The sequence below is a fragment of the Leguminivora glycinivorella genome, chromosome 13, assembly GCF_023078275.1.
Source record: "Leguminivora glycinivorella isolate SPB_JAAS2020 chromosome 13, LegGlyc_1.1, whole genome shotgun sequence".
In the NCBI taxonomy this organism is placed as follows: Eukaryota; Metazoa; Arthropoda; class Insecta; order Lepidoptera; family Tortricidae; genus Leguminivora; species Leguminivora glycinivorella.
In genome coordinates this window covers 22,740,628-22,767,830 of record NC_062983.1, presented here as the reverse complement: position 1 = coordinate 22,767,830, position 27,203 = coordinate 22,740,628, and the positions used below count along the sequence as shown (strand labels likewise).

General features: G+C 38.3%; 3 protein-coding genes across 5 annotated transcripts in view; 1 reads left to right on the top strand and 2 right to left on the bottom strand.

The window, feature by feature from the left end:
- The first annotated feature begins 1,526 nt into the window (after window positions 1–1,526).
- LOC125232560 (serine/threonine-protein kinase D1) overlaps window positions 1,527–27,203 on the top strand; it is a 143,521-nt gene continuing 117,844 nt past the window's right edge. Inside the window, exon 1 of one of the 2 annotated variants that reach the window (XM_048138278.1) lies at window positions 1,527–1,749. The gene's annotated coding sequence lies outside the window, so the exon portion shown is untranslated. The remainder of the gene's footprint in view (window positions 1,750–27,203) is intronic. The other variant, XM_048138277.1, reaches the window with a different exon arrangement.
- Window positions 3,190–9,778, bottom strand: LOC125232561 (juvenile hormone esterase-like). The gene is made up of 5 exons (XM_048138280.1): window positions 9,162–9,778; window positions 6,840–7,027; window positions 6,405–6,600; window positions 5,294–6,072; window positions 3,190–4,487 (listed from the first exon to the last, which is right to left on the bottom strand). Exons 1-5 carry the CDS (start codon window positions 9,351–9,353, stop codon window positions 3,752–3,754), a joined length of 2,091 nt encoding a protein of 696 aa, XP_047994237.1. The 5' UTR covers window positions 9,354–9,778; the 3' UTR covers window positions 3,190–3,751.
- Window positions 12,757–25,520, bottom strand: LOC125232562 (juvenile hormone esterase-like). Of its 2 annotated transcripts, none has more exons than XM_048138281.1 (6): window positions 25,320–25,520; window positions 16,216–16,382; window positions 15,786–16,099; window positions 15,504–15,716; window positions 13,476–14,267; window positions 12,757–13,377 (listed from the first exon to the last, which is right to left on the bottom strand). In XM_048138281.1, the coding sequence occupies exons 1-6, from the start codon at window positions 25,408–25,410 to the stop codon at window positions 13,182–13,184; spliced, it is 1,773 nt and encodes a 590-aa protein (XP_047994238.1). In that variant the 5' UTR covers window positions 25,411–25,520; the 3' UTR covers window positions 12,757–13,181. The 2 variants fall into 2 exon arrangements, with proteins under 2 accessions (XP_047994238.1, XP_047994239.1); XM_048138282.1 differs by having other exon boundaries at window positions 13,235–13,394.

Sequence of the window (27,203 nt, the reverse complement as noted above, 5' to 3'; positions counted from 1 at the left end):
ATCATGAGGAAACCGAACCAATTCCAATAAGGTCTAGTTTACCCTTCGAGTTGGAAGGTTAGATGGCATCAGGCGCTTTCGTAAAAACTAGTGCCTTCGCGAAACCCTCGGGGTTAGTTGTCAGAGCGGACCTCAGGCTCCCATGAGCTGTGACAAATGCCGGGATAACGCAAGGAGGATGATGACTTATGGATAACGTTAGCAAAGGCCCGATAATTAATAAGTTACTTAAAAAAAAGCGATATAATTTACAGTAAGCATTTTGGTTTGGTTTTGGTACAGTCACGGACTTTAATTGTTGATCCACTTCTAGCTCATTTTATACTGGACCCTTCTTAGCTTAACTGTGCTTAACTATGATGTTTCCAGTATAAAATGAGCTAGAAGTGGATCAACAATTAAAGTTCGTGACCGTACATGCCTCGGTCGTTCATTTAGGGTGCGCGCCCACGGGCGACAAAGTTGCTCGGTGACTTCCGTATTTGTATGAAAAGTTGCGTCGCTTCGTGAGCGCACTTTCCATAGATTTAGAATTATTAAACTAGATGACTAGACTAGACTAGATGTTTAGTTAGGTCAAAAAGTGTGTCCACATGAGAGGTGGGCTGGTGTCCCTCTCGCACTTGCTGACAATGTCAACATTATTCAGTGACGTCATCACTGTCATAAATTGGGGATATCAGTCAATTTTCAAAGTTACTATCAAATCTACTAATACCCAATTGAAGGTATTTTTTAATTATATAAATCTTTGATTTATTGGCATCAAAATAATTACATTATAATTGTTTTCCAATTTTTTGAAATATATCGAAAACCTAGTTTGAATATAACACTAAAATAATATAAGAAGTTATAAAATCAGGTAATATACAGATAAAAATACTACTACTATGGGAACCTCATTAACACTGGCAACACGTGCGAGAGAGACACCAGCCCAAACAATGCCCTCTCATGTGGACCGTTTTCGCTAGTCTGATACGATCGACTTTCTGTTTCAGTAATAAGGTTCAATTTCGTATGGCAAAAAATGTGATTGAGCTGTCCCCTGTAAAAGTCTTTGGCACTTTCATACTAGACCATGGTCGCGACAAAAAAGTCGCCCGTGGGCGCACCCTCTTCCATGTGTTAATTTTCTCGCTCCAATGGCAGACCACAGATGGCGCCACCCTATCCGTTGCACAGATAAAGAATTTCATATGTGCGAGCGAGAAGATAATATTTTTTTCTCTCTTTCACATAAGAATGACAGGATAAAATTAATGTCGGTGTGCCTGGTACACACGGAAGTATAACTAAAGCACTGGTACACGATCCCCTTAGAAAAACGCCTTATGCGTTCAGAAATAACACAGTAATTCTTATTGGTAACTTTAGTGGTATAGATTGTTATTTTACTGAGATAATTATTGGTCAAAAGGCAATGAAATAAAAACTGTTCTTAATCACTAAGTAATTTAAATAACTTTTGGATACCAATTAAATACATCAATATGAACCGGATCTCAACGCTTGTCATGATGTCATGGTTGATTTCTAAACGTAACTCGTGTCATGTCAAGTGTGTGACGGGTGGTCGGACCGTGTTTGTCTTGTATATTTTTACTTGTTGATTTTTCTAATTACATTTGTTAAGTATAACGCGGAGTGGTACGCGACAGGTTCCAGGAGAGCTATGTTATAGTGTGGCAAGTGGCAGCAGGTGGACGAGTCGCGGCTGGCGTGTCCGGAGCGCCGAAAGTTCAGGTAACGGTAGTTTCTGACGACGTCGATATTTTTTCTCGGTCTCTTTACAATATTGTACCGATTTAATTAATAATATTTACTAGCAGTGCCTACACGGTATCGCCCTGAGGGGTGGTGATAAGGGAGGGTAGACAGGCGAGTATCTGCCAGGCTGCGTAGGCCCGCCGCACGCTGTATCGGGCCTCCGTGTCGTATCTAGGGCAATGTGCGGCGCGTAAACAACAGCTCCTACCCTTTGACTGCTCATTACGTTCGTCAAACGTTATATTTTATATTGATATTCATCAGTTTCATCACCTTGCTTTCAATTTAAAATAAATATCTGTGGAAAATAAAAATCCTTTTGTGAAACTTTCTTTAACCATTACTCTGAATAAGTATTTGAAAGCAGGAGTTTTATTACATTTACAACAATTAGTGGGGTTTCTTGGAAGTGTTGATAAACTTGTTATTTCATAACAAAATAATGAATGGTTGTTTTTGTATGTAGTGTAGTGTCATTTGATAATGATCTTTAAGCTTGATTGCAGTTCATTGAACAATTGCAATAACAAAACATGTGACTGTAAATATCTTGATTTTTTTTATTTTTTTTCACACCTGATGGTAAGTGATGATGCGGTCTACGGTGGATCACGCTTACCTATGATTATAATGAATAGCCAGTGTATTGTATGAAACTAGACAATTCAAACAAAATATGTCAAACCTCATGCCACCCAATGTACATTGAGGTATTTATTCATTTATCAATGGAATTTCTACTTTCATATTAACTAAAATATGGAATTTAAAATATGACTATGGATGAAAATTTCATTTCCATAATTTTGTAGGTGGAAAGTTACATTAAAATTATACTTTTTTGTGTAAATGTCTGTACTTGTACAATTATATAGCCAACAATAGTTTGTACATTTATTTATACTGAACTAGCCTTTGACTGCGGCTTTGCTCACATTAAATTTGAAAACTGCGGAATGCTCCTTACAAACTTTCACCCCCCATTATAGGGAAGTGGGGGTTAGAAAAAGACAAAAAGTAGCTTATGTCACTCTCCATCCCTTCAACCATCTCCACTTTAAAAAACATGTCAGTTTGTAGCTCCGTTTTGCCACACACTATTTATAATATTACTAGTATTTGCCCGTGGCTTTGCTCGCGTTAGAAAGAGACAAAAAGTAGCCTATGTCCATCCCTTCAACTCATCATCCTCCTTGCATTATCCCGGCATTTGCCACGGCTCATGGGAGCCTGGGGTCCGCTTTGACAACTAATCCCAAGATTTGGCGTAGGCACTAGTTTTACGAAAGCGACTGCCATCTGACCTTCCAACCCGAAGGCCTTATTCCATGTCCATCCCTTCAACTATCTCCACTTAAAAAATCACGTCAATTCGTCGCTCCGTTTTGCCGCGAAAGACAGACAAACAAACAGACACACACACTTTCCCATTTATAATATTAGTATGGATTTATAATTTATGATATTAAAATTTTGGATTTAATTTCAAAATAAATTCTAACTAGTTGATGGAGTTTTATGTACATTGAGAACAATGGTCTTGAATAACGTAGGGAAATTAGTGCACCTATTTATTGAAGAGCAACACAATCATCACTCAGCACCAATTATAAGTATATCTTCAGATACAAAATTGTACATGTTGGCAGCAGAGATGTACATTTATCTCAGTAATAGATTCCAATTTTGGCTTTTTTATTATTCCTCAATACTTATCTTCCTTACATATTTACACAAGTCATACTACCATCGGTTTCAAAATACGTTGCTACATTACCAATCATTTATTCTGTTATGTGATTTACATGACATTTGTCTCATACATTTGTAGGCTCCAATAAAAATGAATGTCAATGAATTCGTAAATAGAGGAAATTTTAATATCAAACTAAATATACAACATAATGACTCGAACCCTGTCACTAGCACCATTAACAATAGTAAAGATAATTTCTCATATTTCTGTCATCAGTTTAATTCAATAATCATCAACACTACCAACAGACTCTTCATCTTCAGCATTATCATCTGTGACAGGAACATTATCATAAATGTCATAGTTCACATTTTTCGGTTTATCATCATTTTCATGACTGTCATTGTCAGCACTCCCCGCCCCATCCTGTCTCTTGGTGTCATTGTCTTCCGCTTCACTTCCCTCCTCCTGCGGTGGAGGTGTGTCATTGTCTCCCACAACACTTTGCTCCTCCTCTTGTCCGTTTGTGTCATTGCCCTCCTCCTCTTGTCTGTTTGGGTCTTGTTCTTCCGTAACACTGCCCTCCTCATCTACTCTGTTTCTGTCATTGTCTCCCGCAACACTTCCCTCCTCATCTTGCCCGTTCCTGTCATTTTCTTCCTCAACAATTCCCTCCCCATCAGGTCTATTTTCTTTATTCCCTCCAGAATTACTTCCTTTCTTGGTACTCTCATGTTGGCTTTTAATGGAAATAAAAGCGAGCTCTTCATTGTACAGCAGCACATCACTCTCCGACAGATGAAGCTTTGGTGTGTGCGATTTATAGAAGATTTCGTAAATGTGGTCCCAAATGGGCAAGGTGTGCCCCGAGCTGGGCACGCCCATCTCCAGCGTGACCTGGCTCAGGTCCAGCACGAGGCACGCGGCGGTGCTGATGTCCGGCCTCTCGTTCCTTATGCGGACAGTGACTGGCCGCCATATTTCTGGCAATATCGAAGTTTCCAAGGGTGTAGGGTCACTAGAAAAATATTATTATTCATTTTATATTATTAATAATATTATAATCAATACAGTCACTTTTTATTCATCGCATAGTAGTAGTAGCAGCAAATTCGAATAAAGTCTCATTCATTCATTGATTCATTCATTCAAGTCTCATTCAAATTATATACTAGTTAAATACACTACAATATTTATGCAAAAGTTATAGCAAATATGTTGTTCGATTAATTAGACCTAATCAGTGTATGCATGCATTAGTTGATATAGGTATAAGATTAGTAAAAGAAAGCCAATTATATTTGGTTTTGAGTAAATGTAGCTTTGTTTCGTTGCAATTGTGTAGGTATTATGAAAAGTACATGTTATAATATTGAAGGCTTCAAAGTCAAAGTCGAACTCATATTTAAACATTTAGACGTATAAAATTGAACTAGATTTTCATAAAAATATAGTCCTTATTGTCTCCTATTGGCGATATTGCTATTTTATTTTTATTTTATTGAATTCTAAAAACTAGATATCATATTATTCATAATGCATGTTCGAAAAAGTTTAAAACGGGCTCTAGCAATCATTAAAATACCACCATTAAGGGCCGGTTGCATCAAACCGTCTGTCACCGTTAAAGCGTTCGTTAAATTTTATTGTATGGGAAATTCCATAGGAGACGCGTGCTGCGTGACGATGGTGTTTCTGTCAAATGTGGTCGATGCAACTGCCCCTAAATGAGTAAAAACAAGAAAAGGTTGATATATCCTAAGGTGGTAGAGTGGATTTATAAGTTTCAAGTGAAGTGACTGAATATTCACTGTCGAGTCTCACCTAAACTTCAAAAAGTTACTCCACATGGTCACCAATTTCACAGCAATTTCTTCCTCTACTTCATTAAGGGATTCTTTACCAAAAACATATTGATAAATGGTATTAGTTTGGTCCCGGGGCTTGAACTCCATGAGGTAGACGGGCGCGTCGCTGGCGGCCGCGTGCAGCGCGGCGCTCTTCACGGCCGGGTACGCCGCGAACACGTCGTTCATGTAGCTCTCGAAGTGCTCTATTATGTCCGCGCCCGCCTCCTGCCCGCCAAAGTAAGTTTCCTGCACCTGCTCACCGACTCTTTTCTTTAATTCCTCACTGTCGAATAATAAATTGTTCGGCAGAAGATCTTCAAACTTATGCGGCAAAGTTTGGAACATTTCGTCGTCGTCCAACGATCGTTCTTTCGAGTACGCAATTAAAAGAGGGATAGACTTGAATATGCCAGTTTGTAAAATTTCTCTAGGGTCCTTAATTAATAAAGCCGAAGAGTACTCTGCCACGCTTTCAACGCAGGGCGCAAACCTGTTAGAATAATTGAGCGTTTTCTCAACGGGGATGTTCTGGTAGAAATCAGTGAGGTGTTCATTAGTTTTGGTACCGTCGTCCTCGTAGCCGAGCGCCTCGGCCACCTGCAGCGCCGCGCCGGCGGGGTCGGCGGCCAGCGCGGCGGGCGCCAGCGCCGACCCGCCCTCCAGGATGGCGCGCTGCACGTACCCGTCGATGGCGCCCGACAGCAGCAGCAGCTCCGCGGCGGCCGCGCCCGCGCCCGTCCCGTACAGCGTCACCTGCGCCATACAACATGCTGTCCTTATACATCACTCCTAATGCTCATCTAAAACAATTAAACGTGCACAGCTTAAATTATGGAATGAACTGTCGCCTGCGGTGTTTCCGAACCGATACGACCTTCAAGAAGAGCGCACACCCATCTTAAAGGCGACCAATCCTTCTGGTGTTTCGGGTGTCCATTGGTGGCAGTGAGCTCTTACCATCAGGCGACCTGTTTGCTCGTTTGCCTTCTATCGCATAAAAATAATTAAAGCCTCCTCTAGGTTTAAATTTTTAGCCAAATACGTTGAATAGGAACGCAACGTGCGTACGTATCCGAACAGCAAACCTGCGAGGCGTCCCCGCCGAATTTCTCAATATTATCATGGATCCACTCCAAGGCGGCCACCAGGTCCTTGAGCCCCGCGTTGCCGGGCGCCGCCCGCGTGCCCAGGCACAGGAACCCGTCGGCGCCGAGGCGGTGGTTCAGCGTCACCACCACGAACTCCTGCAGGAGGCGAGGAGGTGCGCTGTGAGATCCCCATCTGAAATGCAACAAACGAACAGGTTCAACTGTAGGCTTATTAGTCCCTGCGCGCTAGTAAACTAATAACTTTATGCAAGCGAACGATTATATTCGTGTGTATTTCCAAGATATTGTAAGGACTTGCTCACGTAGGCCGTTTCGCCCACTGTCCTTTATTATGTGCGGAGCTGTTTTCGATAGGCATGCAATGGAAGCTGGAGCAGCGGCAGCGGCCGGCTCTCGGCTAGAGTAGTGTACCCGGTGGCGAAGTGTCCGGCGTGCAGGTGCACGAGCACGGGGCCGGCGGCGGCGGCGGCGGCGGCGCGCTCGGGCGCGAACACGTTGAGCACGAGGCAGGCGGGGTCGCCGCGCTGCCCGGGCTGCGCGCAGCGCACGCGGTACGCCGCCTCGAACACGCCGTCCCACCGCACAGGCGACTCCGCAGCCTGGGAACACCAGTATTCATTATTACTACAGGGCCTGATATCAGAGTCTAACCAATTAGCTAATTAATTCCATCTTTTCATAGCATTGGTGTATTATGCGGTCTTTATTTTATATTTTGATCAGCAAAATTAATCTACGTACTAAATTGATGTTGTTTCCTCAGCAGAGGGCCATCAAGTTTATCAGCTTATTAATATCACATGGAAGCGCTTCCACGTGTGTATATCATTGATACAGCGAAAAGCGAAACAACCACATAGGTACAAGTGTTAACGCCTAAACATTTGTGTTAGCAATCATTCGCGATCACGTACCGCTACCGACAGCTTTGTTATAAAGTTTGTGTGTTGCTATGTTTATATTTTGTTGAAACCGTATATGCTCTCTTGGATAAATTAGTTATTTTAAAGCAGAGGCGTGGCGCCACGATAATCGCGCCGATAGCGATCGGCGGCGGCGCGTGTACCTATATACGCCGATAGTATTGGCGGTTATCACCGAATTAAGGCTGCTTTCAAAAAAAACGTCAAAAGAATGTAAAATTGATAGTTTTAGTCGGTGAAATACTACACTTTCCGTTATCCAATAGATTTATTTAATTCAAGTTCCAGTTAGAGCATCTTATTATCTTGATTTTTATAAGACTGGATTTTTGAAAACTAACTCACTAAATTAATTATGAATTTTTCTCTAATGCACGTTTAGAAAAACGCACGTATAGAGCTGAATCAGTCGATCTTATTTGTAAAATTTGGACAATTTTGAATATTAAAACGGGTAAATTTATAATTCGTATATCCTGTACCACAATCATTTCAGACTAGATTTTTATTTTAAGTTTTTGAAAAAGAATAAACTAGCCTAAGGCGAATTCAATTTTTTCAGAAATTACCTAAAATTAAGTGACAATTTCTTTGAAAATCTACATCAAATCGAAGTAAGTTTTGTACTAAATTAATCTGCAACGTTTACTTAAATTGCTGTTATGCCTTAGTGATTATAAATTGCTATTATTGATTTTTGCCAATTTTTTGAAAACGAGCCTTCACCGGTACAATTATTACTACTTTTGGACATTTTCTCATATTTTGTTAGACCAAGTAGAAAAAGTCCTATAATGTGATATATATTTATAAACTACTCGCAAAGCCCTTTAATTTGATACCACACACGGTATGATCGAGCGCTCGGTTGCGATTTCACTATTTTTAACCCCCGACGCAAAAACGAAGGGGTGTTATAAGTTTGACGTGTCTGTCTGTCTGTCTGTCTGTCCGTCTGTCCGTCTGTCTGTCTGTCTGTCTGTCTGTCTGTTTGTCTGTCTGTGTGTGTGTCTGTCTGTGGCATCGTAGCTCCCGAACGGATGAACCGATTTAGATTTAGTTTTTTTTGTCTGAAAGCTGAGTTAGTCGGGAGTGTTCATAGCCATGTTTAATGAAAATCGGTCCACTATGTCGCAGTCGGGGGTTTTTTCAAAATTTTAATTTTGTGGTTATTAACACGAAAGCCCTCTTAATGCGGACAGCCACGGGCCGGCTCCGCGGGGACGAGGACGGCCCTTAGTTATTTACCTACTGTTATTCAAGTTGAGGCCCTGAATAATTATACAAATCTGCATTTTTGTTTCTCGCTAAGCAATGAGCCGCATGAGATTAAGTAAATATAGGAATGGCGTTAAGTTTATAAAAACAACTTTATTGGAAAACTTAATAGTCCTCCTGAGTCTCCTGACAGAGGTACATACAATTGACATATCCTGTAAAAGTCCGTGTTGCAAAGCAATTCTTGTTAGGACATGCCTTCAACGGAAATAACGGAATATGTTGCAACAATGAGCGCTTTACCTCCAAATTCAGAAGGGAAGAAGTGGCATTCACGGGTTGAAAAATACTAAACAGGAATTAATTCCAGTAATAAATAATGACAAGTGAAGTGACCCTCTGAAATGTTTGCTTCATGGATGCAAGATTTACTGCATGTAGTGGATCGGAACGAGATGTGACTGTCGCGTAGAACACATAGTGTTGCGCTAAACTTAATACCTTGGCTAGTCTCGGGTTGCGCTCTGCGCCCGAGCTCGGCGCGGCGCCACGTTGCGCAGGAGTCGCAGGACACAGTGTTCGTGGCTCTTACCCGGAACCTGGTGTGAGGTTGGGGCGCGCGCGCGTAGGGCAGGCCCAGGAAGGCGTAGTGCGGCGGGCGCGGCAGCAGGTAGCCGCGCGCCACGCCCGAGCTGGTCTCCACGTCGCGGTGCGGCGGCGGCGGCAGCGGAAAGCGCCGGCCCACCGCACTGCACAGCGCGCAGCACAGCGCCAACCAGCGCATCAGGCCGTCGGCTCTCGGTTGTACTGTACCTCAATCTTACTCATTGTAAAAAAATTACTCAATTCAAACGAAATCGTTCATACTCGTATTAAAATCTTTTGCGGCATTCTAGCTTGAGAGCGACTACACAATCTGGGGACATTCTTGGTCATTAATCTTCTTTTAAATCTATATTACTGACCGTTTTGAATCTGTACGGAACAACTCGCAGATTAAATTTAGAAGATGTTGATTTTTTACGGCTTATAAATAAAAATAAGGCCTGGAAATGTTTTAAGGCCAGTGGATAAAACTTCACTACCACCTTTACTCCCTAAACCTGTTTATATTTTTGACACTGCTAAACAATTAATAATGCTTCTATTTATCTTAAATATACGTGTGGCGACCGTCCTGATTAAAGTAAGGATTGTATTAAATTGACGACGGCGGCCAGCCGCGCCATTATCATAACTTCATAACACTCGACTAATCTAAACATTGGGGTGTAGCGTAAACATTCGCATAGAACGCACGCTTTTAGGAAAATAGTTTACCGTATTGTGTAATTGTGTAATAACCCAAAATATTGACACGCAGCTCACAGTGGGTTATTCTGCAATCACCGAAATGCTTTGAGTGGGCACTTTTCCACTGGCACTGCAGGCTATTCAATATACTGCTCTTATATACCGATAGGGCGATAGGGACAATGAGATTAAACTGGATTTAATAAACATAACGCTTTTCTTCGCTCTAGTGTAGATTTTGTTTCCACAAGTACTTAACTATATGTATGTACCTACAAAATCAATTATTTGAGCGTACACGAGACAATTTTCCCAGAAATCAAAACCTAAGGAAAAGAAATAAACTAGCAAGTACTTTTACAAACTTAAAAATAGTAAATTCTGGACCGTATCATATGGCAGTAACAGTGTACAACAACATTCCTTTAGAACTCAAACAGATAGAGAAAGAGTCAATATTCTATTCGAAACTCAAAAAGTTTCTGATTGAAAACTCTTTTTATAATATAAAGGAGTATCTTACTAATACGTTTTAATATTTTACTGTGTGCTAGTTTTTAAGACCTAGTCTGTAAGTGCTTACATTGCTGTGCCCTAACGGGGTTTATGCTGGAACTTAAATATGTGTTATAAAATCTTGTAAAACCCATAAAAGCAATAAATGAATTATGAATTATGAATTATGAATTAAGTACCTTTTCAGTACAGATGGTGCTTTTTTTACGCACTAGTGCGAGAAGTGGTCCATTATATGCCAGGTCGAAACTTCGGAGGGCCATCTGTACTGAAAAACGTCGTACGATACTCGTGTCGATTTAAAACACTCCCTTCGGTCGTGTTTTAATTTATCGCCACTCGTTTCGAACTTCCTTTTTTACGCACTTGTATCGTAATGTACTATTTTGTAACTTTTAGATTAAAAGTTGTCTTTTAAACTAGCTTTTACGCACCAGTCTGAGCTAACTTGAGGCGTGTTTTCTTTCCAGGTAAAGACGCTGCAAACTTACATTCAGAGTATTGGTGTAAACGGAGAGTTCAGTAAGTTGCTAACTTATTATAAAGTTAATAAAATGCGATTCGTCAAGTCTCTATGTATATTGTAAGGTTTACAATAAAATATTATTAATGATCGACATAGATAGGAACCTTCTGTTTTTACGTTTTTCATATAAGTAGATAGGTATTTTTGTTAAATGGTTACAATTAATGATATAATGTGTTGGTGTATTTTCTTGATATAAATCTGTTCCGGCTGTACGTCTACCGAATCAGTGAGTTGTTAACAAATAAATAACTATAAAATGTTTGTGGCGTGTTGCCACTTGTATTCGAACTTAAACCTAACAGCTGTTTTTTTGTTCAGCTAAATATATATCATTTGTTTTATGCGTAGGTAACCCACACTACATGCATACATATGGAGGATGATGACATTAATGACCGTGTTTTTTTCTTAATAACATGTTTTTAGGGTTCCGTAGTCAACTAGGAACCCTTATAGTTTCGCCATGTCTGTCTGTCCGTCCGTCCGTCCGTCCGTCCGTCCGTCCGTCCGTCCGTTCGTCCGCGGATAATCTCAGTAACCGTTAGCACTAGAAAGCTGAAATTTGGTACCAATATGTATATCAATCACGCCAACAAAGTGCAAAAATAAAAAATGGAAAAAATGTTTTATTAGGGTACCCCCCCTACATGTAAAGTGGGGACTGAATTTTTTTTTTATTCCAACCCCAACGTGTGATATATTGTTGGATAGGTATTTAAAAATGAATAAGGGTTTACTAATATTGTTTTTTGATAATATTTATATTTTCGGAAATAATCGCTCCTAAAGGAAAAAAAAGTGCGTCCCCCCCCTCTAACTTTTGAACCATATGTTTAAAAAATATGAAAAAAATCACAAAAGTAGAACTTTATACAGACTTTCTAGGAAAATTGTTTTGAATTTGATAGGTTCAGTAGTTTTTGAGAAAAATACGGAAAACTACGGAACCCTACACTGAGCGTGGCCCGACACGCTCTTGGCCGGTTTTCTTTAATATTTCTTTAGTGATAGCTTCTTGATGATAATGTTGTAACCATTATATTAAATAAAACTTATTTATTAATCAAATTAGTTACGTTTAATAAATAAAAGACGACGTCAGTTATAGCTAATCAAAACAAATCGTTAAAGTGTTGCATATAAATAAGTAATAATATTAGCTATCATACCTTACATATATCATATAAGCCTATAAGGTAACGGACCCAATCATGGACAGTTTAAGATATTTTTTTTATTATTTTATACATGAATTCAACTCTCTTAGCAACCTTATTAAGAATTCATCCTAATATTTTTTTCAGTAAACTGATGTTTTTATCTTGACGCCAAATCCTTCAGAAATAACCGAATTAAATGAAACTTCAAAATTAAGCAGCTCTATGACTCTTGTTTATGGTACAATGCCGTAAGTTTTTAGAAACTAATTTTAAATACTTATTTTTAAGGATTTGGGTTTGATTTGTCCATTATGGCATCACCGTCCATTATAGGCTATTTTACATTATAAACGCCAAATTGTGGCAAATAAATAATAATAATCGCATCAGCTAAAAGGTGTAGTAATAACTATTTAACATGTTGTTACATTAAAAAGTGAGCCGTTTTATAATGAAAAAAAATATGTATTAAGTTTAGGTACGTTTCTCAAATGATAATGCATGTATTTATTTATCATTTACCTACTTTCATAACACACGATTGGTAGTACAGTCGCCATCAGATATATAAGAGCGCCCGAGGTACTCAAAAATATCTGAACACGCCTCTAACGCCTAGGCAATAGAGGCGTGTTCAGATATTTTTGAGTACCTCGGGCGCTCTTATATATCTGATGGCGACTGTACGTACATATATAGAGAACATCTACGACTCAGGAACAAATAGAATAGAATTTATTTAATCATATGGCACGAAAAATAGACAAATAACAAGTTTTATACCTATAATAAAACCAGTCAAAAAGAATACAAATCTAAAAGCTATAGGTCAACATTTAGGCAATTTAGCCACGCCTTAACTAATAACACTGACAACACTGACATAAATATTATTGTATTAAAGCGTAACTGAAAAAGTCTCCTCTCAGCTTCATGCCAAGGGACCCTGGAGGACCCCGACACTGGTCTTCCGTATGCTCATCACAAATAAATGCTCTTACCGGGATTCGAACCCAGGACCGCCGGCTTAACAGGCAGCGTCGCCACTAGGCCTACCCGGTCCCCTAACCTCCAGATATTATTGACTCTTTACAAATAGGGAGACGACTAAGCTCTATAGATCTATAGAGCTATACAACTGATCAAAGAAGTTGATCATGGATCGCTCTTCTTTCGAGAGAGGCCACATGAGCCACCGCGGGAGGCTGAGGTCCTGGTACCAGAGCCGCCACCTCACGCCGCACAGCTTGCCCGAGAAGCACGACACGTCCGGCCACCTCCACCTCGCGTTCGCCGTGCATGTCACGTTGCTGCAAAAACATTCATCCTAACTAAATATATAACACTGAATATCACAGCAAACCTTTGCTTTGCGCACCAAATACTAACTATTTATACTTTAACTTACCCACAGACAACGAACTTGGCAACGATACGAGTCATCCAATCTTTCATCTCTTCGTCTCTTGGATTCAACATAGTGTCCTTAAGCATAGAGTTGACTCGCAGCACGTATGACAGGTCGTCCATATGCCCGGCGCCTCCGTAATCTATCCCGAAGGCTCGCTTCACCGGCACAAAGGAGCTGCTAAACGAGAACTTGTACAAGTATAGCGGGGCACCTATCATAGATCTGGCTTTGGCTAGTTTTAATGTAGGATATATGAAAAAAGAATCTGAACATGCAGGTATATAATCCTCCATAGACGGGTTCCCGTCGAAGTACCTATCCATCATCTTTTGCGCGTCCACTGCTTGTCGGGCCGGTGAGACAGAATACATTAGTTTAGCCGGTAAAATTGTGATCGGGTTCTTCTTGATCGTTCCTATTATGTCTACTTCATCGAGCCTGTGTCTGAACGACGCGCATTCGTTGTTCGTGAACCCCAATAAAGTCGTGTACTGACTTCCTCTTCCAAGCCCAACTAACACATCCGGATCGTTATCGAGGATTCTCTTCACTCCGTTGAATTGGGATTCTACGACCGGACTGAACACGACAAAGCCAGAAGACGCGAGCAGCACACTGTTGGCGTCGACGAGAGCTTGGGCCGGCAGGGCCACCAGCTGCCGGTGGATCTCGTCCGCGTCGGTGCTGTTAATGCCCAGCACCTTCAGAAAGGATTCCTTTACATTCTGCGCATAACTCGGTCGAGTTGTGAAAAATCCAGATCCTGCGGTTCCGCTCATCAAAATCAATCTACAACAAACAATACAGACATTTTATGTCAGCAAATGAAAGGTCGTTAAGAACTGTACATGATTTTTGGCTGTATAACTTTGTTTAGACGTTAGGAGCTAAACATGTCAAAAGTTACCCTGCACTTTGAGCCGGCGCGGAGTCGGTCTCATATTTCTGTTTTTCGCTTAAATCATGGAAACAGTGCATCCTAGCGACATGGTGATTATGAACGAATAAAGCTGGTTTAATTTGCTACAAGTTTCATTTAGTCATGTTTACGATGTCTTGTATAGTATTTTTATAAATCCGCTCTTGAATGTTTTTCAGGTGCTCCCAACCCCTATTTGATATTGTTAAATGATAATCTAGGTACCTGATTAATGCTGCTAGGTCATATAAAACGGCGATGGCGAATTCATTTACACATGAACATAATTTCGAAGTAATAACATTTTTTTAGAACTTCTCCTCACGCTTCAACCGAGCCAATTTACTAGTTTTTATTTCTTAACTTAACTCATCCTTTAAGAGTCTAATAATAAGTGGGGTGGAGTGGAAATTTAAATGAAAATAAAAAAAAAACTGAACCGATTTGAATTAAAATTGGAAGGGTCACCGACTTTGATATGGTTGTAATTGATACCAAACAAGACATTAAAGCTCATTTAAACGGTATGAAGCTCAGATTTCGCCGAAGCTGAATTACTGCGACTCCTCAGTTCACACGCTTAAACCTGTAATGGTTATAATATTGTCGTCGATTACCGCGATAGTTACTCATGAAATAAAACTATGGAAACAGATTAAATCGCGTATAATGAATTTACAATTCATCCCGACGTTTCGAAGACTTTACAGTATACCTTAATGGTTGATTTTTGAAATAAAAACGACCCTATGTCCTGTCTTGGGAAGTTGGGGATCATACTCTCTCTGTACTATATTTCGTCTTAATCGGTTTAGCGGTTTATGCGAAAAGATGAGTTAGGTGATAAAGGTATTTGTTTAAATTTTATATGTTGTTTGTTTTTGTCTCAAAACTTGCAGCGATAACTTGCAAGTCTAACTCAGCTTAACACTGCTAACTACACCAAACATATTTTGTTGCCGTCAAAAGTTGTGTTCCTCGCATTTCGGTCTATACACCTTTTTATTGCTTGATGGCCTATTTTGCAGATGAGGCGTTTTCTAACACTTGGTCAAATGAGACAGCCAAAAATGACACACCAAATAATAGATTTCTGTACTAGTTACCTCTGGAACAATCCTTCAGAACATTCAGAAAGGGATAGCATGTGTGCTTCGGAAGCTCCCGCGCTCTGCCCCATGAGTGTCACCCTGTGCGGATCCCCGCCGAAGGCGCGAATGTTATCCTGCACCCAGCGCAGCGCCGCCAGCATGTCGCGCAGCCCCGTGTTGCCCGGCACGCTGGACGAGTTCAGAGACAGGAAGCCGAACGGGCCCAGTCTGAAAGAAGATGCACATTCAAAAATGTTTTCTCGTCAATCGTTGTTACTAGTTGTCGGTTCTAAATACCTGTGATTGAAAGTAACGACGACCACGTTTTCATCTATCATATACTCGGGCCCATTTAAGTCACCATCTCCGGACCCGGAGTGGAAAGCCCCGCCGTGTATGAAGACGAGCACGGGCAGGCAGGTGGATCCGCAGCACTGGCGGCCCCAGGCCGGCAGGTGGTGCACCGGCGCGTGCACGTTGACGTGCAGGCAGTCCTCGTCCGTGGCGAGCGGCTGCATCATCGGCCCGTACAGCACGTCGCTCTGCGGGCACACGGGACCTTCCACTGACGCGTTGAAAAATCCATCCCACGGGTCCACCGGCTGGGGCGCCTGCACAAGTTTCACCAATTGAGACAATCATTGCAAATGATGAACTTGAACATTCTCTCTGAATGTTGTTCGCGAGATGTTTATCAAGTTGAAGAGTTAACTAGAGTGTAACTTACGACAAACCGCAGGTGGCCGAGCGGCTGGCGCGCGTAGGGCACGCCGCGGAAGCTGGCGTAGGTGTGGCCGTAGTAGCTGCCGCGCAGCGCGCCGCACACCGCCCCCGCCATGGTCTGCGCCGGCACGTTGCACCGCATGTCCCCCGTCAACCGCTCTTGCACATAACCTGACAGTTAACCGGCTAATCTTTACTACATACATTGGACGCACGATTTACAAGTTCATATTTTTTGTAGATGTAAGTATGTACTTGAAAAAAAGAATGCGTTTTATAAACGTTATGGCTATTGTTTTGAGAATTCACAGCATAAGTATGTAAGAAGCAGTAGCTTTTGTGTGGATCTAGCCGAGAGATACGGTATGCGAAAAGCGTCTAAAACAATAGATACAGCGGGATTATATTAAATACATCCGTTGACAATTTGCCTTTCTTGGAATATAGTTGTCGATTGACGTGCTGAATGCGTATTGAAGACTACTTGAAAATAAAAATTTCTTAGATCTGCGTTCAATAGATATGTAGACATTAAGGACATCATATTTGTTTACTATAAACACTAAGTTCACATTACCATTTTTATCATTTTCGAAAAGTGATATGTTCAGTAAAAACATGTTAATTCAACCGGGGTTTACTATATGGCGCTAGTAATCCTCGATTTTCCAGTAAACTTAGTAAATATTAATAATCGTTCCCGTAGCCTTAAAATACTTAAAAAAAGTAATGATATCCCATTAAAAAGATAAATGCGAAATGAGAGCCAAGTTCAATAATATGATATAACTAGCTTTTACCCGCTGCTTCGCCCGCGTACTAAAAGTATTTTTATTCAAACGTATACAAAAATTAAGATTTTCATTTGGATCCGTAGGTTTCTCTGTAGGTACATTTGTCTGCGATTATTTCGATTACACATAATACTATTGTTTTTAAAGAAATGCTTGCAATGATTGTAGAAATGTTACCACATCGACCTCAGCGTAGGTAGCAGGTATGAGTAGGTATGTATTCTATATACGCTGGGGAAACTTTTATAAACAACCCACATAGCCCGTATTTCGACACTAATGGTCGGTGGGTAAAAAGTACTTTCTTGAATTATCCCTTACAACAACGATCCCTTCCCACTGAGCCGCCTGCTTTTTGCACTGCGTTTTACACTGCCTGCATATCTCTCTAACGATACCCATATTATCCCTATCCCTATCCCTGTTCCTGTCCCTGTCCCTATCCCTATCCTTATCCCTAACCTTATTCCTGTCCCGGCCCGTCCCGTCTCGTCCCGTAGCGACTACATTATATAAGGAACCTACGTGCCAAATTTGGAATCTCTAGGACCAGCGGTTTCGGCTGTGCGTTGATATGTTAGTCAGCCAGTCAGTCAGTCAGTCAGTTTCTTCTTTTATATATTTAGATTTAGAATGTTCGGGAAAGTTCTTATATTTTCTAAAATGTTCTAGAACGTTCCAAAACGTGTAAAACTTAATGTTGTTCATAAGAATGTTCTGGAATGTTCTAAAAATTTCTGAAATGATCTAGAAAAGTCCAGAATGTGTGTAAATGTTTCAATCGATATGGAATGTTCTAGAAAGTTCTGAAAACTTATGGAATAATGTAGAAATTTCATAAATATGTAAAACTTAATTCAGTTTAACACATTTTGGAACGTTCTAGAACATTCTAGAAAATATTAGAATTTTCCAGAGCATTCTATATCAACTGTATTCAGTTTTGCACATTTTGGAACGTTCTAGATCATTCTAGAAAATATCAGAACTTTCCAGAATATTCTATATCAATTACATTCAGTTTTGCACGTTTTGGAACGTTCTAGATCATTTTAGAAAATATTAGAACTTTCCAGAACATTCTATATCAACTACATTCAGTTTTACACATTTTGGAACGTTTTAGAACATTCTAGAAAATATTAGAACTTTCCAGAACATTATATATCAACTACATTCAGTTTAACACATTTTGGAACGTTCTAGAATATTCTAGAAAATATTAGAATTTTCCAGAGCATTCTATATCAAATACATTCAGTTTTACACATTTTGGAACGTTTTAGATCATTCTAGAAAATATCAGAACTTTCCAGAACATTCTATATCAACTACATTCAGTTTTGCAAATTTTGGAACGTTCTAGATTATTCTAGAAAATATTAGAACTTTCCAGAAGTATCTAGAACTTTCTAGAACATTCCATATCGATTGAAACATTTACACACATTCTGTACTTTTCTAGATCATTTCAGAAATTTTTAGAACTTTCCAGAAGTACAGATATATAAGTACAGATGCACTTACCCACATTTTTTATATTGCGTGACACATTTAAAATTATATTGCGTGATACAGAAGTAGAGATGTACAATACAGAAGAAGGACAGATATATATTTTTTTAACATTTTCGCCACCCACAGCCACCCACTTCCACCCACCGCGACCAAACTCCCTTACTTTCATCTAGAGACCAAGGGGTATTTACCACCCCAACAGGGGGTTGATTGGAATTGATAGTGATAGAGAAAACCCCGGACATACGTACATTAGCGTTAGCATTTTATATATGTATATAGATAATATGCCTTGGTTGTTCACTTCAACAAAAAAAGAAGTGATGTCAAAATGGGTGCCAAGTTCAATGGTCAGTCCTGAAACTTACTTATAACGTCATAAAATACTTTTGCCAATGCTTACCAATGCTGAAATCGCAGAAAAAGATTTGGCTGTTTCATACATTTCGACTGTCATGATAGCGCTCATTTCTATGAAACACAATGGAAAAGTATTTTTTAATACAGTTGCTCAAAAAGTGCTCGTTTTTTGGCTGTTTAGCGTGCGAGAAGTTGGTTTTTACGCACTAGTGCGTAAAATGTATGCGTTCCATTTTACGACTACTTACCGAGCTGTTTTAATATTAGTATATTTTACTAAGACGTAATAAAACTATAAACATACTATTAAGTGATTAATGTTTAAGACATTAATATTTCATATGTAATTGTTTATTTTTAGTCATACTAAACATAATTTATAAAATGTTTTATACTTTGAAAAAGTGGCTCATAATGAGTCGTGTAAACAGAACGTGAAATGGAACGAAACGCGTCGTCTGTCATTTAAAGTAGTGGCGTCTTACCAATATTACCAACTTAATGCAAATACGTTCAAATAGTCATAGGGCTTACGGAAAAAAACTGCATTTTATGCAGAAAGCAAGCCACTTTGCACAGTGATACTAGGGACCAATACAAATGATTTCATCCGAGGAAACACGATTTTCATCCACTAGAATTCAAGATGGCGGACATTTTCCAAAATGGCGGCCGCATATTTTTAAAAATTTATAGAATCATAACGGCTGCCCCGATTTTGATGGTTGGAGTGTCTATCAGTTCGTATTGAAGCGTTTATTAATATAAAAAATTAAAATCATAAAAAAATTAAGATGGCGACCGAATAATAAGAAAAATATGAAATTTTCAAACTTTTTTTTTCATTCTCGTGAAATTTACCAATAAAATTTCTATGATATGGCCACATTTGTATGTATTTAAATTAAACCTGATAATATTATCTACAAAATAAAATAAAAATTATGAAAATCCGTTGAGTAGTTTTTGAACTATACCCATTTCAAATAGAGCGCGCGGATTTCAAAGACGTTTCTGCACGTGATGTAAAAAAATTGGAATCATAACGGCTGCACCGATTTTAATGGTTGGAGTGGCTATCAGTTTGTATTAAAACATTTATTCATATAAAAATTAAAATCATTTAAAAATTAAAGATGGCGGCCGAATAATAAGCAAAATATGATTTTTTTTATTCTCACGAAATTTACAAATACTTTTTCTACGATATGGTCACATTTTTATTTATTGAAATAAAATCTGATAATATAATCTGCAAACTAAAATAAAAAAAAACATTAAAATCCATTCAGTAGTTTTTGAACTATACGCATTGCAAATGAAGCGCGCGGGTTTGAAAGACGTCTTTGCACTTGATGTGATGCATCGGCATCGCATCGTTTCGTACCGCTATACACGCAAGACTGATTATTTATTTTGGTCGCAACTTACCATATTACTATTTGGAATCAATGTTTTTAGTATTTATATACATTATTAGTTTTTTATTCTGAGTTTAGGTATATTTAAATAACCCCGTAAACTTTGATGGTCATAATTTTTATTTTAATACGTAAAAGAACTTAAATGCACATAACATAACATTTGTATTAATAGCAATTGTCCTTTACGAGGACTCCAGAGATAATTTTCGGCAACTTCTGTAGGGGGTTACAGAAATATCTATGTATAAAATAACTTATTTTCTGCTTCTCGTCTATTTAGTCTACGTTTCAAGATGGTCTGCTTGTTATACGACAAAGAGCGTATGTTTTTGTAGTGCTGACGATGTTGATCCCGCCGGCATTGGTTATTAATTTTGGTTGGAAACAGTTCCTTGCGCACCAAGTTTACCGATAAATGTGGAGTCTGCTGATCATATATAACAAGGCTTGTTCCAGAAACTGTAGCCTGTTGATGTTATTAGTGTGGTAATTTTTTTTTCTAAACAATTTACTTCCTCAGAGAACATTTGCTCAGGGCAAACCATAGGAACGTAACCGGAAGAAGCTAATAGCCTCATTGTACCTCGCGCAAAAGATATGGCGGAACAGGGACTCACGCGTATCATCAGATCTTCCGATACAGATGTCTTGGTATTTAAATAAAAACTACTGGAGTCTGAAGTACGGGCGAAGGATAGACGTAAAGTCAGTGGCCAGATTCGGGTTTGGACCTAGCTTAGAGCCTCGAAAGGTCTTTGCCTCATGAAGAGGCCTCGAGTGAGTTCAGGGTGGTAACGGATACTAGAGTGTACCATGCCCTTTGTTGTTTGAGTTTATTTCGCAGTTTGTAGCCGTGGAGGGTTTCAGGATGTTACCTGCGAGATCGGACGTGATGTTAATGGAAGCAGGGATGTCGACAAAACGACACTTTACGAATGCCTAAGCCACCAAACCATACCGGTAAACAGGCCTGAGTCCATGCTTGCTCACTAAAATATATGTTAAGAACGGTCCCAATTTGGCATTTAAGCATGGGATCTATGGAGCTAATTATATTGGGAAATTTCCAAGTCTTATCTAGTATATTTTCTTAATATTTAAAATGAGAATAACCTGCCAGAGTATAAGTTATATTAATAGCCAACACTTTGGAACCTTGAAGACCGACTGCTGTTCGTGGTTTTCACGCCTTTACGTCTGACACCACTTCTTTTTTCAATACAAAAGGAAAAAATCTTGTTCTAAAACATATTTATCTTTATCTTTTATCTTTATTGTTTGCACCCCCTGAAGTTATACCAGGTTTGATAGAAACATCGCAGTAACTACAAAGTCTTCTTGGAGGAATAATCGCCATACTTAAAAGTTCACCAGAACTTGGTGAGCAAGAATCTGTTTACCACCAAAAATAAATTAGTAACCAACATCGGCAGCACTTGCGCTCCGTGTCGTATAACAACGCCCCATATTCTGGATATTACTTCTGTGCCTATGCCATCATCCTGGGGTTGGAAGACATACAATGATAGTTGGGTACTGCAGTGATCTGAAAACAGGGAGATATGGTATGAATGGGTATACTTGGACAATTGCGGTTTTGAAAAAGGCTGCGAAACAATGCACTGTACGTGTTGTGGATCTACCCTGCGCAATGCAAATAATGCAATGTAATATTTGGAAAGGCAGCTGCCAAAATAAAAAGTAAATATTTTGTAAAAATGATATTATAAATTATTATTTATTCATTATTTTCTTGTATTTTGATATTATGTATGTGTGACTCTTTTATCTTTCAGTATGACCTAGACGAGAAGCAAAAAATAAGTTTTGTATTAATATATGTTTCAGTAGCTCCCTACAGAAGTTGTCGGAGATTATCTCTAGCCTTGAAAAGGAGAAGTGATACAAATGTTATGTGTACCTATTTAAGTTCTTTTACGTATTAAAATAAAAATTATGATTTATGACCATCAAAGTTTACGGCGGTTATCTAAATATACCTAAACTCGGAATAAAAAACTAATAAAGTATATAAATACTAAAAACATTGATTCTAAATAGTAATATAGTAAGTTGCGACCAAAATAAATAATCAGTCTTGCGTGTATAGCGGTACGAAACGATACGATGCCGATGCATCACATCAAGTGCAAAGACGTCTTTCAAACCCCCGCGCTTCATTTGCAATGCGTATAGTTCAAAAACTACTGAACGGATTTTAATGTTTTTTTTATTTTATTTTGCAGATTATATTATAAGATTTTATTTCAATAAATAAAAATGTGACCATATCGTAGAAAAAGTATTTATAAATTTCGTGAGAATAAAAAAAAATTGAAAATTTCATATTTTTCTTATTATTCGGCCGCCATCTTTAATTTTTTAAATGATTTTAATTTTTATATGAATAAATGTTTTAATACAAACTGATAGCCATCCCAACCATTAAAATTGGTGCAGCCGTTATGATTCCAAATTTTTTTACATCACGTGCAAAAACGTCTTTCAAATCCGCGCGCTCCATTTGAAATGGGTATAGTTCAAAAACTACTCAACGGATTTTCATAATTTTTATTTTATTATGTAGATAATATTATCAGGTTTAATTTAAATACATACAAATGTGGCCATATCATAGAAAATTTATTGGTAAATTTCACGAGAATGAAAAAAAAGTTTGAAAATTTCATATTTTTCTTATTATTCGGCCGCCATCTTAATTTTTTTATGGTTTTCATTTTTTATATTAATAAAAGCTTCAATACGAACTGATAGACACCCCAACCATCAAAATCGGGGCAGCCGTTATGATTCTATAATTTTTTTAAAATATGCGGCCGCCATTTTGGAAAATGTCCGCCATCTTGAATTCTAGTGGATGAAAATCGTGTTTCCTCGGATGAAATCATTTGTATTGGTCCCTAGTATCACTGTGCAAAGTGGCTTGCTTTCTGCATAAAGTGCAGCTTTTGACCACAATTTCGCCGTAAGCCCTATGACTAAAAAACCTTAATATGTTACGCGATTTGTCATAATTATTTTATGTTATTTGGAATACTTCGAGGCATAAATGGTCGATTGAATTAAAATGTAGGTACTTATATATTAAACAATCGTCCCAAATCGTAAATGTTTATGTTTTTATGGCACACAATGAAATTAGGGTTTGCAAGATCCGCCGATTTTTCGGATCCGGATATTTCGGATCTTAAGATTTGCCGGATCCGGATATTTCGGATAAAACGGATCCGTGTTGAAAAGGTCACTTTTTATAGGGGTTTCGTCAAATCAAAGCTGATGTTACCGAAATAAAATAATTTAAACTCACAAAACGACATAAATATAGTCTATTATTGCTCCATTAACTTTTTAGACGAACTTTTAACATACAATTGTGTCGTTTAACTTCAAACTCGTGTAAATCGATTCGGTTTTAAGGATGATTATACAAAAAAAGCAGAACGGATTTACCCGAGTTTGAAGTTAAGCGGCACAATTAATGTCACTCCCATTGTACAGTACAGCATATAACATTAAACAGTAGGCCAATATTTTTGTTTAACATACATAAGCTAATGCAGGGTAATTTACCTCCGTTTTACTGGGGCGTCTATCCGTAACCACAGCCAATAAATACATCCATGCGAAATTGCAGATGTAGAAAAAAAGATAAAATAATATAATTTTATTGCGTATTAGACGTGTAAAATATGTTACACATATTTAGTTATCATGTACTATTTTCAATTGTTTTTCTGAACTTATGTGCAAAATGTCAGTCAATGTGTGTTTTGATATTTGCCAGTCGCTTTTTAGTGAAGCTCTAAGGCTGGCAGCGCACCTCCAATCCTTCTGGTGTTTTGGGTGTCCATAGGCGGGAGTGATCGCTTACCATCAGGCGACCAGTCTGCTAGTTTGCCTCCCATCTTATTAAATACAAAAAAAATAGATCTGGATTCAGCTTATAAAATAACTAGCGACCCGCCCCGGCTTCGCACGGGTACTATACCTACATGTAAACCTTCCTCTAGAATCACTATCTATTAAAAAAAACCGCATCAAAATCCGTTGCGTAGTTTTAAAGATTTAAGCATACATAGGGACAGAGAAAGCGACTTTGTTTTATACTATGTAGTGATAGTGATTACGTATATAATTATATTAATTACTTCCATGATCTCTAATTCATCATTAAGCTTAAAAACATCCATGGCAATCATTTCTGCTTTATAGAAAATTAATAATTTATCGTTATTCCTGCGGGATGCATCCAGTTAGAAACGAACACAGTTTTAAAAACAATGATTTAATTTTCATTTTATTTAGTTTGTTAACATATAGTTTTATGGATTCATCGCATGGCGTAATGTACCAAACCTAACCTATCTTGATATTCTGGAGTATTTGAATTAAATAAATGTGAATAAACATTTTAGGCAACAAAATACAGGAAATAATTCATCAATTTCATTCGAAAATTCTTTCTGGCGTGGATAGATACCCATATTTAACGGATCCGTATTATCCGTTTTATCCGGATCCTATGAGACCTCGGATCCGGATCTCAAATTTAACGGATATCCGGATAATTCGGATATCCGGATATCCGGATCTCAAACCCTAAATGAAATAAATAAATTGTGTTGGATGGATAGCAAAATCGAAAATATGAACGCAAGTTTAAAAGCTTCAAAGATAGGTACGTCAATGTCAATGCAAAAATTGGGAGTTCGGATTATTTCGTTGTAGTAGTGTTTTTTCGCAACTGTATTAAAAAACGTCGTTCGTCACACGTGCGAGAATGTCATTCTCGCACTTATAACGAAATGTACTATTATGATGTTATAAATAAGTTTCAGGACTGATCATTGAACTTGGCACCCATTTAGACATCACTTCTTTTTTCGTTGAAGTGAACAACCAAGGCATATTATTGAACTTGGCTCTCATTTCACATTTATGTTTTTGATGCGATCTCTTTTATTGCACTTGTATTATTACAACAAACTCACCAACATGTGCTCTACTACGGGCATTGATCCCGATCACACACAAATCGAGTCCTAATAACAAGGACATGATTAAGATGTTCAAACATCCCATTTGTACGTCACTCGGAGTAACCGAAGCAAGGGACCCGTTTGTGTAGACACTAAGTGGAAATTTGTCGGTAATATTTAAAGTGTGATAATGGAGAGACGTCGCTCGTTGTTCTGCGCAAGCGACGCACTGGCCATGTACTTGAACGTTTTGCCACGCGGATTGATTGTTCCCCTTTGTGGGACCACCTGTGTATTCGTAGACAGTTGTTTATTATTATGTTTACTATATGATATTCGTACATTCTCATCAAGACATCAGACGGGCTTAATGCCTGTTTGCCACCGACTTAGTGTTTAAAGAATAGCAACCAAATATTATACAAGTTTAAATTAAGCAAAAACTATAGAATATAAAAGCCAATTGACAACGTTTCAAAATTTTCGAACCATTTCGAGATATACGCCTGTAGATCACAAAAATATATTTTTCAGTACAGATGGTGTTTTTTTTACGCACTAGTGCGATAAGTGGTTCATTATATGCTAGGTCGAAACTTTGGAGGCTCATCTGTACTGAAAAATGTCGTACGATACACGTGCGAAAAGGAAATTCGACTTCCTTTTTTACGCACTTGTATCGTAATGTACTATTTTAATATTTTTTTTTCTTATTTTTAGTAAAAAAATCTTAAAAATAGTTTAAAGGGGAAGTGACGTTACATAGTTGAGTCAGACTATTCAGAGCTGCCACTATTAATATAAAAAAATATATAAATTAATATATAAAAAAAATCCAGTTGGGATGTCACTTGAGTTTGACTGTAACGTCTGTAACACTTATCATCGCTAGTAGTATGGAGATTAGAGGTAAGGAGCGAAAGCTTTAGGTTTCAGAAGTCCATATATATAACCAGGTGGCGCTGCAATTGCAGGTACATAAGGGTTTGACACGTCATTTTCGACTGTTCAACTTTGACAGATTTCTCTCCTTATACTTCTACATTCCATAGCTCGTAGTTATTCAATATTTGTTGACAGTGACACTTGACAGTCAGACATCTCGGACTGTTTAAGCTGACTGTTGAAACTGAAACTTTTTTTAGGAATGATTTTGTCGTTTTCTTAGGTGTATGAAACAACACATGTGACGTCATAAAGCTGTGTCTTGACGTTTGTAACTTACGCTCTTTCTGTTCGAAGTACTAATAAAAAGGGATTTTCGCAATAAAATAGCAGTTTTTGGGAAAAATAAAAAAGTTCTTTCAAAGCAAACAATAAAAATTTATAGTCGAAAATATGAAATGTTGTCAATTAAGAGAAAATTATTGCATTTCCCGGAATAGTATCAAAACATATTTATGCTATACCTACCGCGCACCGGACGGGGAGTAATAGTAAGTAATCCATAAGAGATAGACAATTTATATGCCAATCCGGATTTTTTGTAGACCTAGGTATATAAGAAGTATATACAATTCCACCAAAGTTGATTGTTTTGTTATACTTATCTCAATCGGTATGGCAGCGTTTTCGATAACAGCTCTTAGGCAGCATGTAATAAAATTTGTCTATAGATAAAATGTTCTATATGGCCTAGACTATTACTTACTTTTGGCTTTGCATCCGGTTACCAAACACCCTGTATGTTTGGAAAGAGTGAATAAAGCGTCCTTTATTCGCTTGGACTTTGATTCGACCCCCGTAGGCGTAGGTTCATAAATGCACAGAATACGAGGGTCATGCCAAAAGAAGTTAGATACTCCATGGTCATTTGATTGATACTGGCCAGTTATACACCAATGTAAAGGTAGGTTATCTGCTTATAAATTTAAAAATGGAACACTTGGAAATTCT